Source organism: Arvicanthis niloticus, chromosome 4 (genome assembly GCF_011762505.2).
Source record: "Arvicanthis niloticus isolate mArvNil1 chromosome 4, mArvNil1.pat.X, whole genome shotgun sequence".
Lineage (NCBI taxonomy): Eukaryota > Metazoa > Chordata > Mammalia > Rodentia > Muridae > Arvicanthis > Arvicanthis niloticus.
The window spans coordinates 112127504-112142794 of record NC_047661.1 but is presented as its reverse complement, the minus strand read 5'-3'; the positions used below and the strand labels follow the sequence as shown (position 1 = coordinate 112142794).

Genomic DNA, 15291 nt, shown 5'->3' with positions numbered 1-15291 from the left:
TTAAACTATAGGGTTAGAATATTTTGTTTATATTGATTCTTGAGAGTGTTCCTATTCCTACTGATTTTGTTTTATTTTTGAATGGTGGCATGTATCAGCCTCAATTGCTGTCCATTTGTGTGAGATAAACTAAACCCTTTGGGAATTATTGTAAAGTTAGTTTGTTTTATTATTTTTTTTAATCAGAGTCTTGACAGAGAGTGAGACAAACAATTCTAGAATGGCTATTCTAAAACCTGAACCCAGGAAGCTCACACTGTCTCATGGGTGCTCTATTTCTACTTTGGAGCCCTCTTGGCCTTCCTCACATTCATGGAGTACATACATATATAGTTCTCTTGCCAGGCTTGGTACTGGCTCTGTGGTCACACACATGAATGAGATTGTTCCTCTGCCCCAAAGTCAGAGAGTAGCAAGCTGTAGACATCTATGAGATGAAATTGGGGTGTTTCCTGGGAATTATGGGAGGATGCTCTACAGTGAGGTGCATGTGCGCATGTGTGTGTGTGCCTGAAGTGGGTGGAGTCCTTCCCTGAAAGCACTCCTACTTGTGTAGTCACTCCCCATTTCTGATGGTGGAATGCCAGGGTCACAGTGACTTATGCGATTTTCACACTGGATGTCAGAGAGGTGTCCCCTTCACAATGCACATGACTTACTGTTTGAAAGGTGGCCTCTTCAAAATGCATGTGCTTTACTGTTAGAGAGGTAGGCCTGTCACACTGTGTATGCCTCTCCACCTTCTGTGATAAGGCTTCTGGGTTAGTGAGATGGTGGAGAGAGACTGGAGGTCCCTGCTCTGGCCCTTCAGAGATAACAGAATCTCCCAAGCTAGTGATGTCATCCTGGAGAGACAGAGCCAATGATCAGCCCCAGGGATTGTTCCTAACTATTTTAACAAGTCTCAGCCTTAACATCTTTATGGTTCTTATCAGTTTTTTTTGACAAGAAGTGATAGATAACAAATACTTTAAATTCAAATTAATCTTGAAAACTCAGCAAAGTGCCAAATTCTTAAGCCTTGATGTTGAACAGAGACACACACATCCAGAAAACTAATGAATTCGAACAAGCATGGGGCAGAGGGGTGACTCAGCAGCAGTGCATACAGAGAGAGTAGAGTGGATGTGCTCAACAAGAGCCAGCAAGACCTGCAGCTGCTGAAGAAGTCACTTCTCACTAGGCAGCATTAATGGAAATACAGATACAAGAGCCAAGAGGCAATGGTCTCATGGTCACCCTGTAGAAAGGTCACAGCAGATATGTGCAGCCTGGTGGGTAGAGTGTAGAAATCGGCTGTGAGTGGGTCCAGATCAGAATGGTCATATGACTACGCTCAAGTCTTTCTCACATGGGAATGCCTTACAGGATGGTCTTGGTTATTCTCAGTATTTGAATAGCTATTATAAGAAAGGATGGAATGGGCCCTGTCATTACAAGACAGTGGAAAGAAGGAGGTAAAGTCCCAGAAGACGCCAGCTTCATGGGAATCACAGCTGCCACAGGACAGTGAATTTGTTGTCACTGCTCTGAAAGAACCTGAAAGACTGTAGAGAAAGAAAGGGAAGCTGAGCACCTTCAGGTTTACAGCTAGGGAGTCTCCAGCTCCCACTCCCTGTTTTATATGACTTTAGACAGAGTTTTGCTTAATAAAGCATAGCTTTGAACAATGGCTGATCAAGATTATACAAGGAAGTTATAATTTTACGATAGATAAGAAAAAGCAATAGATGCCAGTGACTTGCTGGCCATTTTCTCCAAGGATCAAAGTGCATGACTTAGTTTTTACACTATGTCAGTTTGTTGACACAGGCCAAACAATTTAGTCACAACTTGAAAGGGTAGGGTTTGGTTTGGTCTTGAAAGACCAGATACAGAATGATAACAGATTTTCAAACAACTTGCTGACGTTATCCTAGAAATCAGTAGAAGTTTTGGTGTTTCCCCCTTCCCTACCTTGGTTTACATCATGCTATGTGGACAGCACACTGTTTTGGTTAACCTCAGTCTGACACGAAGATTGTGATTTCTCTTCTGCCATGCTCCTGTCTGGGGGCGTAATGTGACCAATGAAGTGTCAGCAAGAAGTAAGACAAAATTTCCCAGGTCTACTCACTGGTAATTCTCTTTATTTAGTAGGGGTTTTCCACAGGAAACTGCAGGAGAAGAGCTGAAGTGTTCTTTGTCTTGTGTACTTTCCTCTGACTTTCCTCCTTCCCAGAGTGGCCCATAGACCCTTGTAGAGCAGCTGTATTTACCACGATACTGATCAAAGTCAGAATGAGTCCTGCCAGTCAGTTAAAGCCTGATTGCTTCTCTGCAGTGGACGTCTGTAGATAGAATCTGTTTTCTAAACATGAAAACACATAAACAAGAGCTGGAGATACGGCTCAGCAGTTAAGAGCACGTACTTGTGCAGAAGACCCAGGTTCAGTTCTAAGCACGCACATCGGGCAGCTCACAGCTGCCTGCATCTCCAGCTCCAGGGGATCCAACACACTGTTCCAGCCTCTGTGGGCACCTGCACTCATGCACACATGCTCATAGATAGTCACGTGTATATACATAATTTAAAATAAAAAATCTTTTGAAAATTAAGAAATATATACTCAAAGAGTAATTATGTGCTTCTAAGAAGAAATAAATCAGTGATATTAATCCCAAATCAATTTGGACATCACAGAATCAAAAATATTCCTGATTATCCTAAATTAAGATCAAAATCATTTTAAGGGAATTCTGGAGAGATGGCTCATTGACTAAGCTCTTCTCTGCTGTTGTAAAAGACTCAGGTTTAGCTCCCAGCACCCGCAGGGCAGCTCACAGGCATCTGTTGTTCCAGTTCCAGGAGACCTGACGCCCTCTTCTGGCCTCTGCAAGCACCTGCACACACGTGGTTCACATATATTCAGGGAAAACAATTTATATATTTTATATATATATATATATAATATATAAATTATATAAATTATATATATTATATATATATAATTTTAAACTGTCATTTTAAGATTATGCTAGAAATTTTATATTATTCACATCTATTTCCAGACAGGGATTCTGGACTTGTTTAACCTAACATGCGATTTAGATTACTTAGTTTTGAAGTTTACACAACTTTTTAAAACTTTGCTCAAAATAGCTAATTATCTCTTCCTTTGCCTGCTTTGTCCCCTAGCCCCATAACCAAGGCCTCGTTGACATCCCTAGAACAAATAGTTTCTTTCTTATCTGTACCGAGACCCCCTTCACTGGAGTCACTGAAAAGGACCTTGTTGAGTACCCAGTCTCAGCCTTGATGGGAAAAAGTTGATATCATTGCCTAACATGAAGGTTTTATTTTGTCTCTAAATTTTGATTTTCCATGCTATCAGAGGCCCCCTTGCAACAGGTAATTTGAGTGTTGATTGTATGTTTTCTCAGTTTGTAATTGTGGTTAAATGTATTTTAAATGCTCACAATTTTAAAGCTAAATTTACTTGATAAGGTTCTTTACAACTCAAATTCTGTGATGTCCGATCTTTTTTTTTTTCTTTCATTTTGGATTTGTGATTGTTGACCATTGTCCTATATGTCTTACATATATATTTTAGGGGACCATAGCATTTTAGAGCTGGAAGCTGTGTTAGCTGTGGGCTAGGACTAGACATTTTGCAAAGAAAGCATTAGGAGACCAAAGCGGTTAGTGATTCAAACAAACTTATAGCAGTAGCTAAAGACTAAAACTCTGACCATCTACAGAGGACTAAAAATAATCAAAATGTTATCTGAAAATTTGTAACTCCAAGCCAGACCTTTAAATATATATATAGTTTTTTTACCCCAAACAAATTAAAATGTTCTATAATTTTGTACTCATACATGAATGTGGTGTGTGTGTGTGTGTGTGTGTGTGTGTGTGAGAGAGAGAGAGAGAGAGAGAGAGAGAGAGAGAGAGAGAGAGAGAGAGGAGAGAGAGGAGAGAGAAATATGGGGGACATAAATATTTTTGATAAACATAAGCTTTGATAAGATCTGCCTGACACAAAATACAAAATGCATTTGGTATAGACAGGATCATTCTCCCTTTATACCAAAACAGAAATTTCTTAGCATTCTGTACGTTTGAGAATGACAATTCAGACTTGTTATGAACATCCCTGTTATTTTCCTCAAACCTGAAATCACAGCTAAAATCGTAGACATTTTTTCCTTGACTTAGAAACATAAAGGAATGCTACAGAGCTAGGGTGGCTCTAGTGTGAAGCTGGGGCAGTTCCTAGTGTGAAGCTGGGGCAGTTCCTACTGTGAAGCTGGGGCAGTTCCTAGTGTGAAGCCGGGGCAGTCCTAGTGTGAAGCTGGAGCAGTTCCTAGTGTGAAGCCAGGGCCAGTTCCTAGTGTGAAGCTGGAGCAGTTCCTAGTGTGAGAATGGTCCTTGTCTCTGGACTGTGGGAAGTCCTGTGCTGCCCTGGTGGGGTTTGCTGATGGTGACTTGTGAGGAGCTTGCCCTCCACCCAGTCTCACTTCTCTTTTATGTAGAACCAGTCCAGACCATGTCCCACCCAGCCTGCCACCTTGGCCAGGCCCTAGCACACAGTCAGGATGCTGTTTCCCAGGGTTTAATTAAGAGACTTGAAGATGCTTGAGCTTTTTTGCTGCTAGCCTCTCCATCAGTGAGAACTCATTTATTTTTATAAGTGGAACAGCCTAAGGGAATACTAGAGTTTCCAAAAAATTCTCTTAGAAATTCCAGTGTCGAGTTAGTGTTTCTAATTTCAGTTTCCAGCCAAGGAGATGGTAGTAGTTTCACAAGCTGCGTGGCTTCATGCGCTCACCTTTGCTAGCACTCTCTGGGTACCAGAAACAGATCACCGAGGCAAGCCTGCCTAGCAGAGACCCTTGCAGCAGTTCTCAGTCAGAGGTCCCAGGGACCTGTTGTCCTCCTCCTTCCCTCAGGCTACTGGGAGCGGGTTATTGCTGTCAACTCCCTCCTGCTTTATTCATCCCCCAAATCTTTGAACAGCACATATTCAGAAGGTACTGGTTCCACATCTCTAAAATGTAGTGAGGTTCCCTTGAGTACTGTGCTTACTGCTCTATACTGGCTATAGCCTGTATAAGAGTGGCCTCAATAATTGTGCAAAAAGATAGACTGTTTTGTTTGTAAGAAAATGGGTCAGCCATAGAAGGTTTAATTTAGTGTTAATGCACACCATGTATCCCTGTGCTTCAGCATGAACCTAGTAGCTGTCTGCAAAGGGGTCTGGGGATGGAAAGACCTAGGGGTCAGCAGCTGGAGGAAGGTTGTGATTCCTTTTGAGTTAGAATTCAAGCTAAGATGGATAAGTTAAGGCAGTGAGACCAGAGGAAAGGGCTGAGCACAGGGGGAGGGAAAGGGGGAGACGGGGGAAGTGCCCTTGCTCTGAAATTTGGCAGTTAAGTGGCAGAGTACTCCCACACGCTAGGAAGGGTTCGGTACAGTTGCTCTGTTTAACAGGAGGCAAAGATAGGTTTAGGAAGGAAGGTAATTAGTTCAACCTTGGGCACATCGAGTGATAAACTGTTGTGAACAGAAGGGCTTCCTGCTAAGGACTAGAAATGTCACACATGCTCATGGGGAGATGAGAACATTGGATTATTTGGGGGGTGGTGTTTGTTTACTTTTTTTAAGAGAGAGAGAGTGCACGTGCACATGAGTACAGATGCCCAAGGAGACCCAGAGGTATCAGATCACAGTGGTGCTGGAATTAACAGGTGGTTGGGAGCCTCTCAAAAACAACGGTTGACAAAGAACCAAATTCAGAGCCTCTGCAAGAGCAGGTTGGGCTCTTAACCCATAAGCCATGTGTCCAGCCTGTAGACTTTAATTTAGTATCATACGGAATAGATAATTCAACTCTATATTGTGGATGAATATCAAAGTGATATGATGACTTCCAGAAAGAGACTAGAGACTAAGAATTATGGACCAGTGCTTGAGAGACTGCTCCTTGGGAAGGGGAGCTTAGCCAAGCAGCTGGTGGTGGGGGAGAAGGGAGGTCAGAGGGACCACCATATCAGGGACTGTCATAGTGGGTTTGGAAACATGATGTCAGTCACAACCTTTAAGCAACTTTTATTTGAAGACTAGTAGAATTACCTAATTTTCAGAAGACTTCTATTTGAGAAGCTGGTTCTCCATGGCATCTAGAGTTGTTCTTGAACAATTGGTGTAGAGACAGAAAATGGAATTCAAGCAAGAGTGAGTAGAGTCTTTTAAGAACCTTTCTCACAGACTTAGAAAAAAAACATCAAATGAAACAAACAAACAATGCCTCCTCCCAAAACCAATCCTGTTTTCTTGGAATAGCACCTGACGTCATGTGTTTGAATAAATGATAGCCTTTACTTACCATCATCAAGAAAAGGCTGCTATTTTTAGAATGAGGAAGAGAAGGAACTATGAGGATAGCTAAGGGGAAGGATCATTTAGATGCCCTGTCGGAGTGGAGAGTAATTCAGGGGCTCTAGAATAAATATTGTGGGTAAAACAAGACCAGTTTTCCTGGAGAAAAGGAAGAGTCACAGCTCTTTGAATTAGTGACAAGAACAAGCCTTGAGCATCAGTAACAGAAAGGAGAGACATTTGTGGAGGACGTCATGGAGGATTCTCATTAGATCACAGGAAATCTCAGCAGCAGATTATCTGTGAGGGCAAGAAGAGATAAAAAAGAATTATTCTGCATCAAGAACTGTTCTGAGCAATTTAAATTATCTCTTCTTAATCCTTGTGAAAACTCAGAGAGTATGTTTTCATATTCACGTTTTTCATACGAAGTCAAAAATTAAGTAACTTTCCCAGGGCCTGATATCAGCTGGTAATGGAGGGTCTAGGATGCAGAGCTAGTCTGTCTGACCACAACACCTGTGTCCTTACGGTAAGAGGACCCACTAGTTTCAGGTCCTGAGATCTTTGAGGGAGATACATCTGTCCGTCAGAGAAGGATCCTCTAATACACTGGTTCTCAACCTTCCTAATGCTGCGACCCTTTAATACAGTTCCTCATGCTGTGCTGACCCTCAACCATAAACTCATTTTTGTTGCTATTCATTACTGTAATTTTGCTACTGTTATGAATCATAATGTAACTATCTGATAGCAGGATGGTCTTAGGTGACCCTGTGGAAGGGTGGTTCAGCCCCCAAAGAGTCTCCACCATAGGGTGAGAACTGCTGCTCTATGTGAGGAATTGTGAAGCTGAGAAATTGGGGTGGAACAAAACTGTGGACCCTGCAAGTCTGACAGGAGTAAAGATAAATGGGCAGAAAACCATGTGAGGCAGGTGTAGGAGACAGGAGGCCTCGGGCCAGCAGCCAACTGGAGATGGGAGGGAGGGAAAGAGGGATCTGACTTCACCAGGCGAGCTGTTGGCTTGACTTGACATTCTGGTGGTGATGACTGGAGTCAGTTTCCACAGCTGCAGAGATTCCTATGGAGGTTTCAGTATCAGTTCTGTCTAGTGACAAGACCAGGGTTCCAGCTAGACACACACTTAAGCTCATGCTGTACTCTGGTATTTAATAATCACATTCTAACTCAGATAGCTTGTTGAGAGGTTGTATTAGGATCCAAGCATCTTTAAAGGCAAAAGAAAGTGCATATATCACTTTAATTTCTTTCCACCTAATACAGCTGTTTACATTTTAGTTATTTGTCTTCACTAAATAACATTTAGCCCTGTCTTAGTTGTTAGATATGCACAAGGTAACAAGATAAAGTAACAGGAATTATTTTGGGCACAGAGACTAGAAAGGACAAATGAAAGATGCTTCTGCTCTTAAAGTTCTCCTGTTCTCATGTAGAAGATAGGACATTATTGATACAGGGGACATATTACATATTTAACAGCTATTAACATACAGAGAAAAGATGAAGCAGGGCAAAGAGCAGCAGGTGGGGTGGTAAGAGCTTAGGCGGAGGAAGATACTAAGAACACTTGGCTGAAAAGGGAGTTGTGCACTGCCTGGAGGTGGACAGAGAACAGCAGACATCCTGGAGCAATGTCTGCTTGGAGCAGTGTCTGCTTTGGAGCAGAGCACACAAATCCAAAAGCTCTCTGGTGGAAACTCACCTGGCAAGTTCTGGAACAGCAGAGTCTGCTATAGATGCATTGGAAATACAAGACTCAAGGTGGAATCAGATCCCCCATTCCCTGAGGCTCCCTCAGCTGCTGTAAAGGCTTGTACGAATAGAGACATTAGAATGTTTTATTTACTTCTGTTCTCTAACATGGGAAACTGTGATCATGTATTCACACAACTGTGTGGTGAGCCCCCGTGCTAACCACCCACTTCCAACCATTTTCTTTTTTGGAATTTTGAGCAGAGGAATGATGACTTAGCATGTCCTGACTTGAACAAAACCCCTCAGAACAGGTCCTGAGGGGGGCAGGCAGGCAGGAAGCCAGGGGATAGCCTGGGATGCTAAGAAGTGGTTATTTGGGGTTTCATTTGAAGATCTGGCTTGATTTTATTTATTTTCTAATTTCTTTAAAAGAAGAATTGAGAAGACAAATAGTATAGTAAAATGAGTAAAGTGACAGAAAGGAAGCAGCACCAGGGAGCACCGCTTCATACTTCATTTTCTATTAAAAATGTACCCAACTGACAAAGGGCTGACAGAAGTGAGTATTTCTAACACCGTCCATCTACGAATTACAAGCTGCATTCCTATATTCTTTTGCAATCATAGATTATTAAGCCACACAAAGGTGAGGATTTGTCACATGTTACCAAAGCATTGAGACCTAATTGTACCTGAGGTACTGAGCGGAGCTTGACCTCTACATACTTATTAGCATGTGATAAATTTTAAAATTAAAAGGAAACAACAACAACAAAAAAGCCCAGGTATGATGAGATGAAACTTGCAGAGCAGGGGTGTAGGCAGGTAGAGGTGTTACCCTCTTTCAGAGCAGGGGTACATACAGGTAGAGGTGTTACCCACTTTAGAGTAGGGGTGTAGACAGAGGTTATATTCGCCTGCTCTGGATGGAACCCTCCTTTCTGGGTGGTGGTTTGCCATTGTAGTTGGAGCCTGACTCTTGAGCTACCTGTGCTGTTGAGCTGTTGATCACACTAGTAGTGAGTTTCAGGAATAGTGCAAATCCATGGACGCTGCTGAAGGAATAAGTGTGCCATCAGTAGTGAGGGAATTAAAGAGGTTTTCATGTATCCTGTCCCCTGCTTTGCAACACCACACCAATATTCAGAGGGCTAAGAATGAACTCCATAATGTTCTGCATCTTGGCTGTCTCTCAGGTTACATCACTTGCTCAGTCTGTCTAAACTTGTCTTCTTATCTGCAAGATAGGGTACTAGTGCCAACTCTGCCTATCTCAGGGTCATCAGAAGACCCAGATGATCTCCATAGATAAGAGGGAAGGGGAAAAGGCTCTGTGGTGCCAGGCACCATGCGGGAGTCACGGTAAGCTGTCAGCAAATGTAGACATGAAGCATGAGGCTCAGAGGTTATTGGTTCATGTAAGATTGCAGAGCTGGGATTTGTTCCTGGATTAGATCAACTCAGCATCCCTGTCTTAGCAAGACAAAACCAATGTCATGAGTACTTTCTATGCTGTTAGCTGTAATCTCGTTTAGCAAGCTTGATCTATGCTTCCTGGTTGCACAAATAACTAATAGAAAACAGTAAGCCAACTCCCTGTCATCCTTGAGAGGACATACATCATTAAAATAATATACTATTTCATCTCCCTGCCTTGCTCCCTCCTTCTTTATAATTTGACTTGACTGGAGAAGAGTAAGTGACATGGTTTAATGATAACCATAGCATTTTTTTTTTCTATAAATGGAAAAGACTTTCAGGAAGACAAGGGAACTCTTGTTCCTTCTCTTACCTGGCATGAGGCCTTTCTCACAATCCACCTCACCAGTGCCAACAGACAAGCAGGTGTTTCTCTATCTGTACCTATGCTCAGATGGGCAAAATAGAGCCATAGCACACTAAAGCCAGTTAGACAGAGAAAAATAACTAAGCCAAGTGGTGACATGGTGCCATGGAAATGTGAATAGGCTTTGGGGGAGGCGGTGGCAGACCAGTGTTTAGGGCACCATCACCTTACCACAAATCATAGGAACCAGGCCATGCACGTTACTTCAGCTTACACAATACTGGTTCTTTCCCCCAGTGGAATGGGGTGCCATTACTGACCCCACATGGCTATTGTGTGGATTTCTACCTCCTCTTCTGTAGAAGTAGAACATACACATAGAAATGGATGAACACATGCTCTGGGACATTAACAAGCATGAAAAGTAAGACATTATTAACCCTCACTAGCCAGTTACATATCATTTTTCTACCCTACATCCTCCAGCCATTCTTGAAAAGGTGACAGCAGTGGAGCCATGATAGACTGACATAGTGAAGGAGTCATGAAGATAGGCTTAGGTCTTCTCATTTAAAGAATGGATACCATTTTCAGTGGGAAACAGAAGAGACACTGGCTATTGGTACAGCTTGAAGGAACTCCTGTGCAGTGTTAATGAGCAAAGATGGGGTTCAGGACTGAGAGCACCATGCGAGCATGCACTCCACCTGCCAAGAATGCCTGACAAGCCACCTCATCCTCCACCTGCCCCTTTCTTAGTCTGCTCAATTCCACCTTCAAATCTCAGGCCCTGTTAGTCACATTGAAGCTCTCTCTCACTTCCCAACCATATCAGACACTATTAGAAATTCCATTGATCAGTTCTCCAGTTAGATTTTATGTGTATTGTTGAAGTTATCTGATTAGTGTCTGCCCAGCTGTTTAATTCCATGAGAGAAAGGAATCAGGCTTGTTCTGAACAAGGTGTAGCCCACACTCTCTGACCTTCTACACTGTAGAGCAATTAGAAGGGGGCTTAACAGAGATGTACAAAATCAACTGGTGAACTTTAGTTCTCAGTGAAATAATGGGTTAAATAAGAGATAGTTTATATCTAGGATTGTTGATACCATCAGGAACCAAGTGTTGTCTTAACTCATTTAATCTTAAAACAGTCCTGTGATACTGCGCCATTAATTTGATTTTAAAGGTGAAGAAGCTGACACGCGTCACTCCCCAGCAGCTGGGGGATTTGAGCCTGACTTTAAGAGATCTTAACCTAACCATGACCTGCTGTGGTAAAGAGCAAAGTTGGGTTCACAAGCAGAGCTGGGTCCTGTTAGAACCCTGAGGACATTTGAAAGAAAAATCAGCAGAAAAGAATGATTTTAGCTGTGACGCCTTACATTTATGCTGCTTCTGCTTTCTGTCAAAGTACTTTAGCCAAATTTACTCAGAGAGCAGACTGACTTTTGAAACTCCTGATCCTGAGAAAGTTCTAGACAACTTACCTCTTGTAACCCCTTTGAAGAAGCCGCATGTGCTTTTCCACAGTAGGTCAGGCCTGTCTAAGGTAAAGGTTTGTAGCTGACTAAGAGGGCCATGCCTGAGCCCATGACTTATCGTTCTTATTCCAGAAGTAGCTCTGACCTATGAACCCAGAATTCTAGAAGAGTTTTCCTTCATCAGGGAAGGCCAAGGAAGTCTGATTGTCCCCAAGAATGGCAGCTGACATTAGAATAACATAGTATTTTGTAGAAAAATAAAACACAGCAAAAGAAAGAAAATAAATATTTTTATATAAGACAAACAAAACACTGCAGTGTAGAAAAACCTTCCCCTTGGAATAGAAGTGGGCCAAGTATTTTCCAGCCACTCGCTTCAAACGAACCTATTAAACGTCATCTTGGGCAGGTGTATTACTCAAGGCCTTCTAAGTGAGGGAGTGTCTGAACGCAATGACTGAGTAGCCCTTGAGGGTTGTCCTCTCCTCTGTTGAACACTGCTGTGAAGACTTCGTGTGCTTGAATGTATAAATTCCTCCCCACAGCTCCTTGAACATTACTGTCTCACTGAACAGATGAAGAGACCAAGCAAGGTCACACAGTGTGGAACTGCCCCTCGCCCCCAGCCAGCCTGGCCTGTCTCTGAAGTCCGTACTCTTACTGTTCTGAGCAGTTGACCATGCAGGGTGGCGCCTTGCCTTCTTACCTGTGCTTCAGTGCTTATGCTTCCTAACAGACACAGTTGCCCTCTGTAAACCTTATCTTCAAGAGACTGTTCTTTGGAGGCTTAATACTTCCATTCCCTTCCCAAAATAAATTTCTAAATTGATATTGAATACCTCTTGACCTCTATGGCATGATAGAGGATAGTTCCCCCAAGAAATCATTGTCAAGGTTCGACTGTACCATACAGCCATCCCCACCCTTCAGGCTTTTTCTCAGTCAGATAGCATCTTGGAAAGTACAGAAAGCCCAGGGACCTCCCTGTTTTCATTCTGTGGTCTGTGTAAAAACCAAATGCTGCCATCCTGACTTGCACTCTTTCAGATGGATCAAACAACACATTAGTCACTGGCAGATCTTTCAGGTCCCTCACCTCAGAGTTGTCCCAGTTCCTCATTCTTGCCACCCTTCAACCATGAAGACAGTAGTAAGAAAAACAAGTGAGTGCTCTTTGAATGCACCTCCCACCTCTTTCCGTCAATGCCAGTGACTAACTACCCTGTCACCCTAGCTTCGGAAGGCTAGGATTCCAAAGTAACTGGCCTTCTTCACTGAGGTCTTTCTGCTTAAGTGCAAAGCCTGCCTGACTTCACCCAAGTGAAGCACTTCCTTGAGCCTTTCTGTGCACACTGTCAGAGAGAAGTAAAATCATTTGACCTGGTGCCTCTGCTGATCATTAGCAGACTGATGGGATCATCCAGAGCTGGGATCAGCAGTTCAGGGACGACGTAGGAAGAGCATCAACCTTGGAACAAGACCAGAACTCTATATTCCTTGTCCTATGTTGAGATGGGAAGGTGTTTGGCCTGTGGAGAAAGATGGCTTGCCAAATTCGCTTCATTTTAATATCAGAGAGCGTTTTAAGTTCTGTGCCTAAGAAAGTAGTTTGTGCTTTGGGATAGTCAAGGTTAAAGCTAGTGCAAAACCTTCCTCTGAATTAGGTCACCCTGTAACTATGGGAAGGCAGTCTTGCTGATGGCCTGGACCCTCTGGAAGAAGTATGCTCTGGTCCATTTTATGTTGTGATGGCTGCTAAGTAATTTACACAGAATTCAAGTTTGCTTGGCCCGTGGTATGAAGCCCGCAAGGCTGCAGGTTGGGCAGCCCCATCTGATGGGAAGTCTGCAGCCCAGGACAAGACAGGAAATTACATAACAAGAGAGGCCATCTTGGCTTGAGTATCTCTTCCTCTTTGTATGACTCATAGCCCCATAGATGAGGGGCTGGCTCATTTGACTTTACCTCCTAAAGATCCACGCCAGACACATAACTGGATTAAGTTTCGAGGCTCAAAACATCTCATGAGTTTTGGGGTGGGTTCAGAAGCAACCCATTAAAATGTTGCATCAGTGCTCAGACAAGCAGGCCTCCTTGAGGAGTCTAGGGCAGCTGCCTACCTGACCAGAAGGGAGGCCATTGTTCAGGGCTGTGGTATCTTTTCTCCATACTCTCTGGGGCATAACACCAGCAGTTATCAGCATTTCAGCTCTGACAATCAAAGGTTACATTGGGGGGAAAATCCATAATGAGAAAAAAGTCTGTATAGCCCTGTCTCAGTGGAGTCTGGATCCAGTGGATAGTGATGATATTCAACGTGAGCTGGCTGAGGAAGGCTGTGTGTCTTTAATGAAGAAGCTTCATTAGCAGATGCAGCCTCTTCATGCTCACAGTTACATTTATCCAGAGAGACAATGCACTTCATGCATATCTAACCGTAAGTGGGATTTATGGCAGGTTCTGACCTAATAGAATTCAGAAGGAGGAAAATGAAGCCTCTGAACTTTTCATGCTGTGATTTTATGTTGGGCCTTCTTAGAATAAAAAAGTTCTATACTATAGAAGGCAGGATGGTCAACTAGACAAGAAAGATTTTGTCATCTCTTCTGTTCTGTCTTGTCCATTACTGCTCTCGTCATGCTAAAAATACACAAATAAAATAATCACCTCACATGGAAAACTTAACTTTGCAAAACAAGAGCTAAACAACCAAATGAGAAACCTACAAATTTCCAGTCAAGAAGTTTGCTTTTTTTTATTGAAGAAATTCACAAAAGCCCTGAACATATACAGTATGAGTGTCAGAGCCCATAGCAGAGAAAACTACTAAAGACTAGTTGGGTGTCCTATTACGTGATGTGGGCCAAGCCATGGGCTTAAATCATTAAAAACAGCCTTCAGAGCCAAGTCCCTGAACAAGATTACCTTTCTGGCCTAATCACATGGCAAGGAGTTAGGACACACTCTTTGTTTATCTCTCTTACTCAATCAGCTGCCCATTCCCTCCTCATGCATGGGTTACTCAGTTTTTGTCTCCAAAAATCATGACAGGGTTTTAGAGAGGGAACAGCTAACAGTTATAACAGTTAATAACAGTTGGTTAGTAAGGAGGGCCTACGTAAGGACCCACGTGACATCTAAGGAGGCATACTGTGTTTTCAATGGCTTGTTTCCTGGACATATAAGCAACTCCCACTAACATTTTGATTTATTTCCATCCTGTCATGTGTTCATTGTATATATTTTTTAAGTTGAGCTATAGTCAAATATGTATACATCTGCAAAAACGTTATATTTGTGCTGATTGGTTCCATGTTACAGTAAGGTCAGATATACTAACTGTTGGAAATGTGCTTCTCATATAGATTTGCAACTATGTGGGGCCTGCAAAGGTTATCGTTCAGTTGGTCACAAATGGAAAAAACATCCACCTGCATGCCCACAGCCTGGTGGGCAAACACTGTGAGGACGGCATATGCACCGTAACAGCAGGACCCAAGGACATGGTGGTTGGGTAAGTGGGGTGTGTGGTATGGAAGCATCGGGAACAGGAGGACGTGGAACATAAAGACACTCAGTGTGCTAAGGTTTTATATTTCCATTATCCTGAAACTCTAAACAGCAGACAATGTAGTAACTTAAAAAGCAAAACCTGATGTAAGCATCCAGTCATCTCAAATACAGAGAGCTCCTACTTTCCAGATTCTTAAACAGTAGAGGTGTTGGCTCAGTGGGTAAGTGCACTTTCCACCTACCCTGACATCCCGAGTCCAACTCCTGAAACCCACATGGTAGGAGAACCAACTTCCACTAATTATCTGTCCTCTGACCTCCACATGCAGCAAAGGTATGTGCACACACACAAATAAAATAGAATAACATTTTTAAGTAAAAAAGTTAACTAAAATATTTTTTAAAATCAAAAAGTAAGAGCTGGG

At 42.7% G+C, this 15291-nt stretch overlaps 1 protein-coding gene across 2 annotated transcripts in view; it reads left to right on the top strand.

The window, feature by feature from the left end:
• The window catches only part of Nfkb1 (nuclear factor kappa B subunit 1), a 107011-nt gene that overhangs the window by 47792 nt on the left and 43928 nt on the right, over positions 1-15291 (top strand). For both annotated transcript variants that reach the window (XM_034500347.2, XM_076933279.1), the window contains one exon: positions 14719-14867. In XM_034500347.2, the coding sequence (XP_034356238.1) occupies positions 14719-14867 (149 nt within the window). The remainder of the gene's footprint in view (positions 1-14718; positions 14868-15291) is intronic.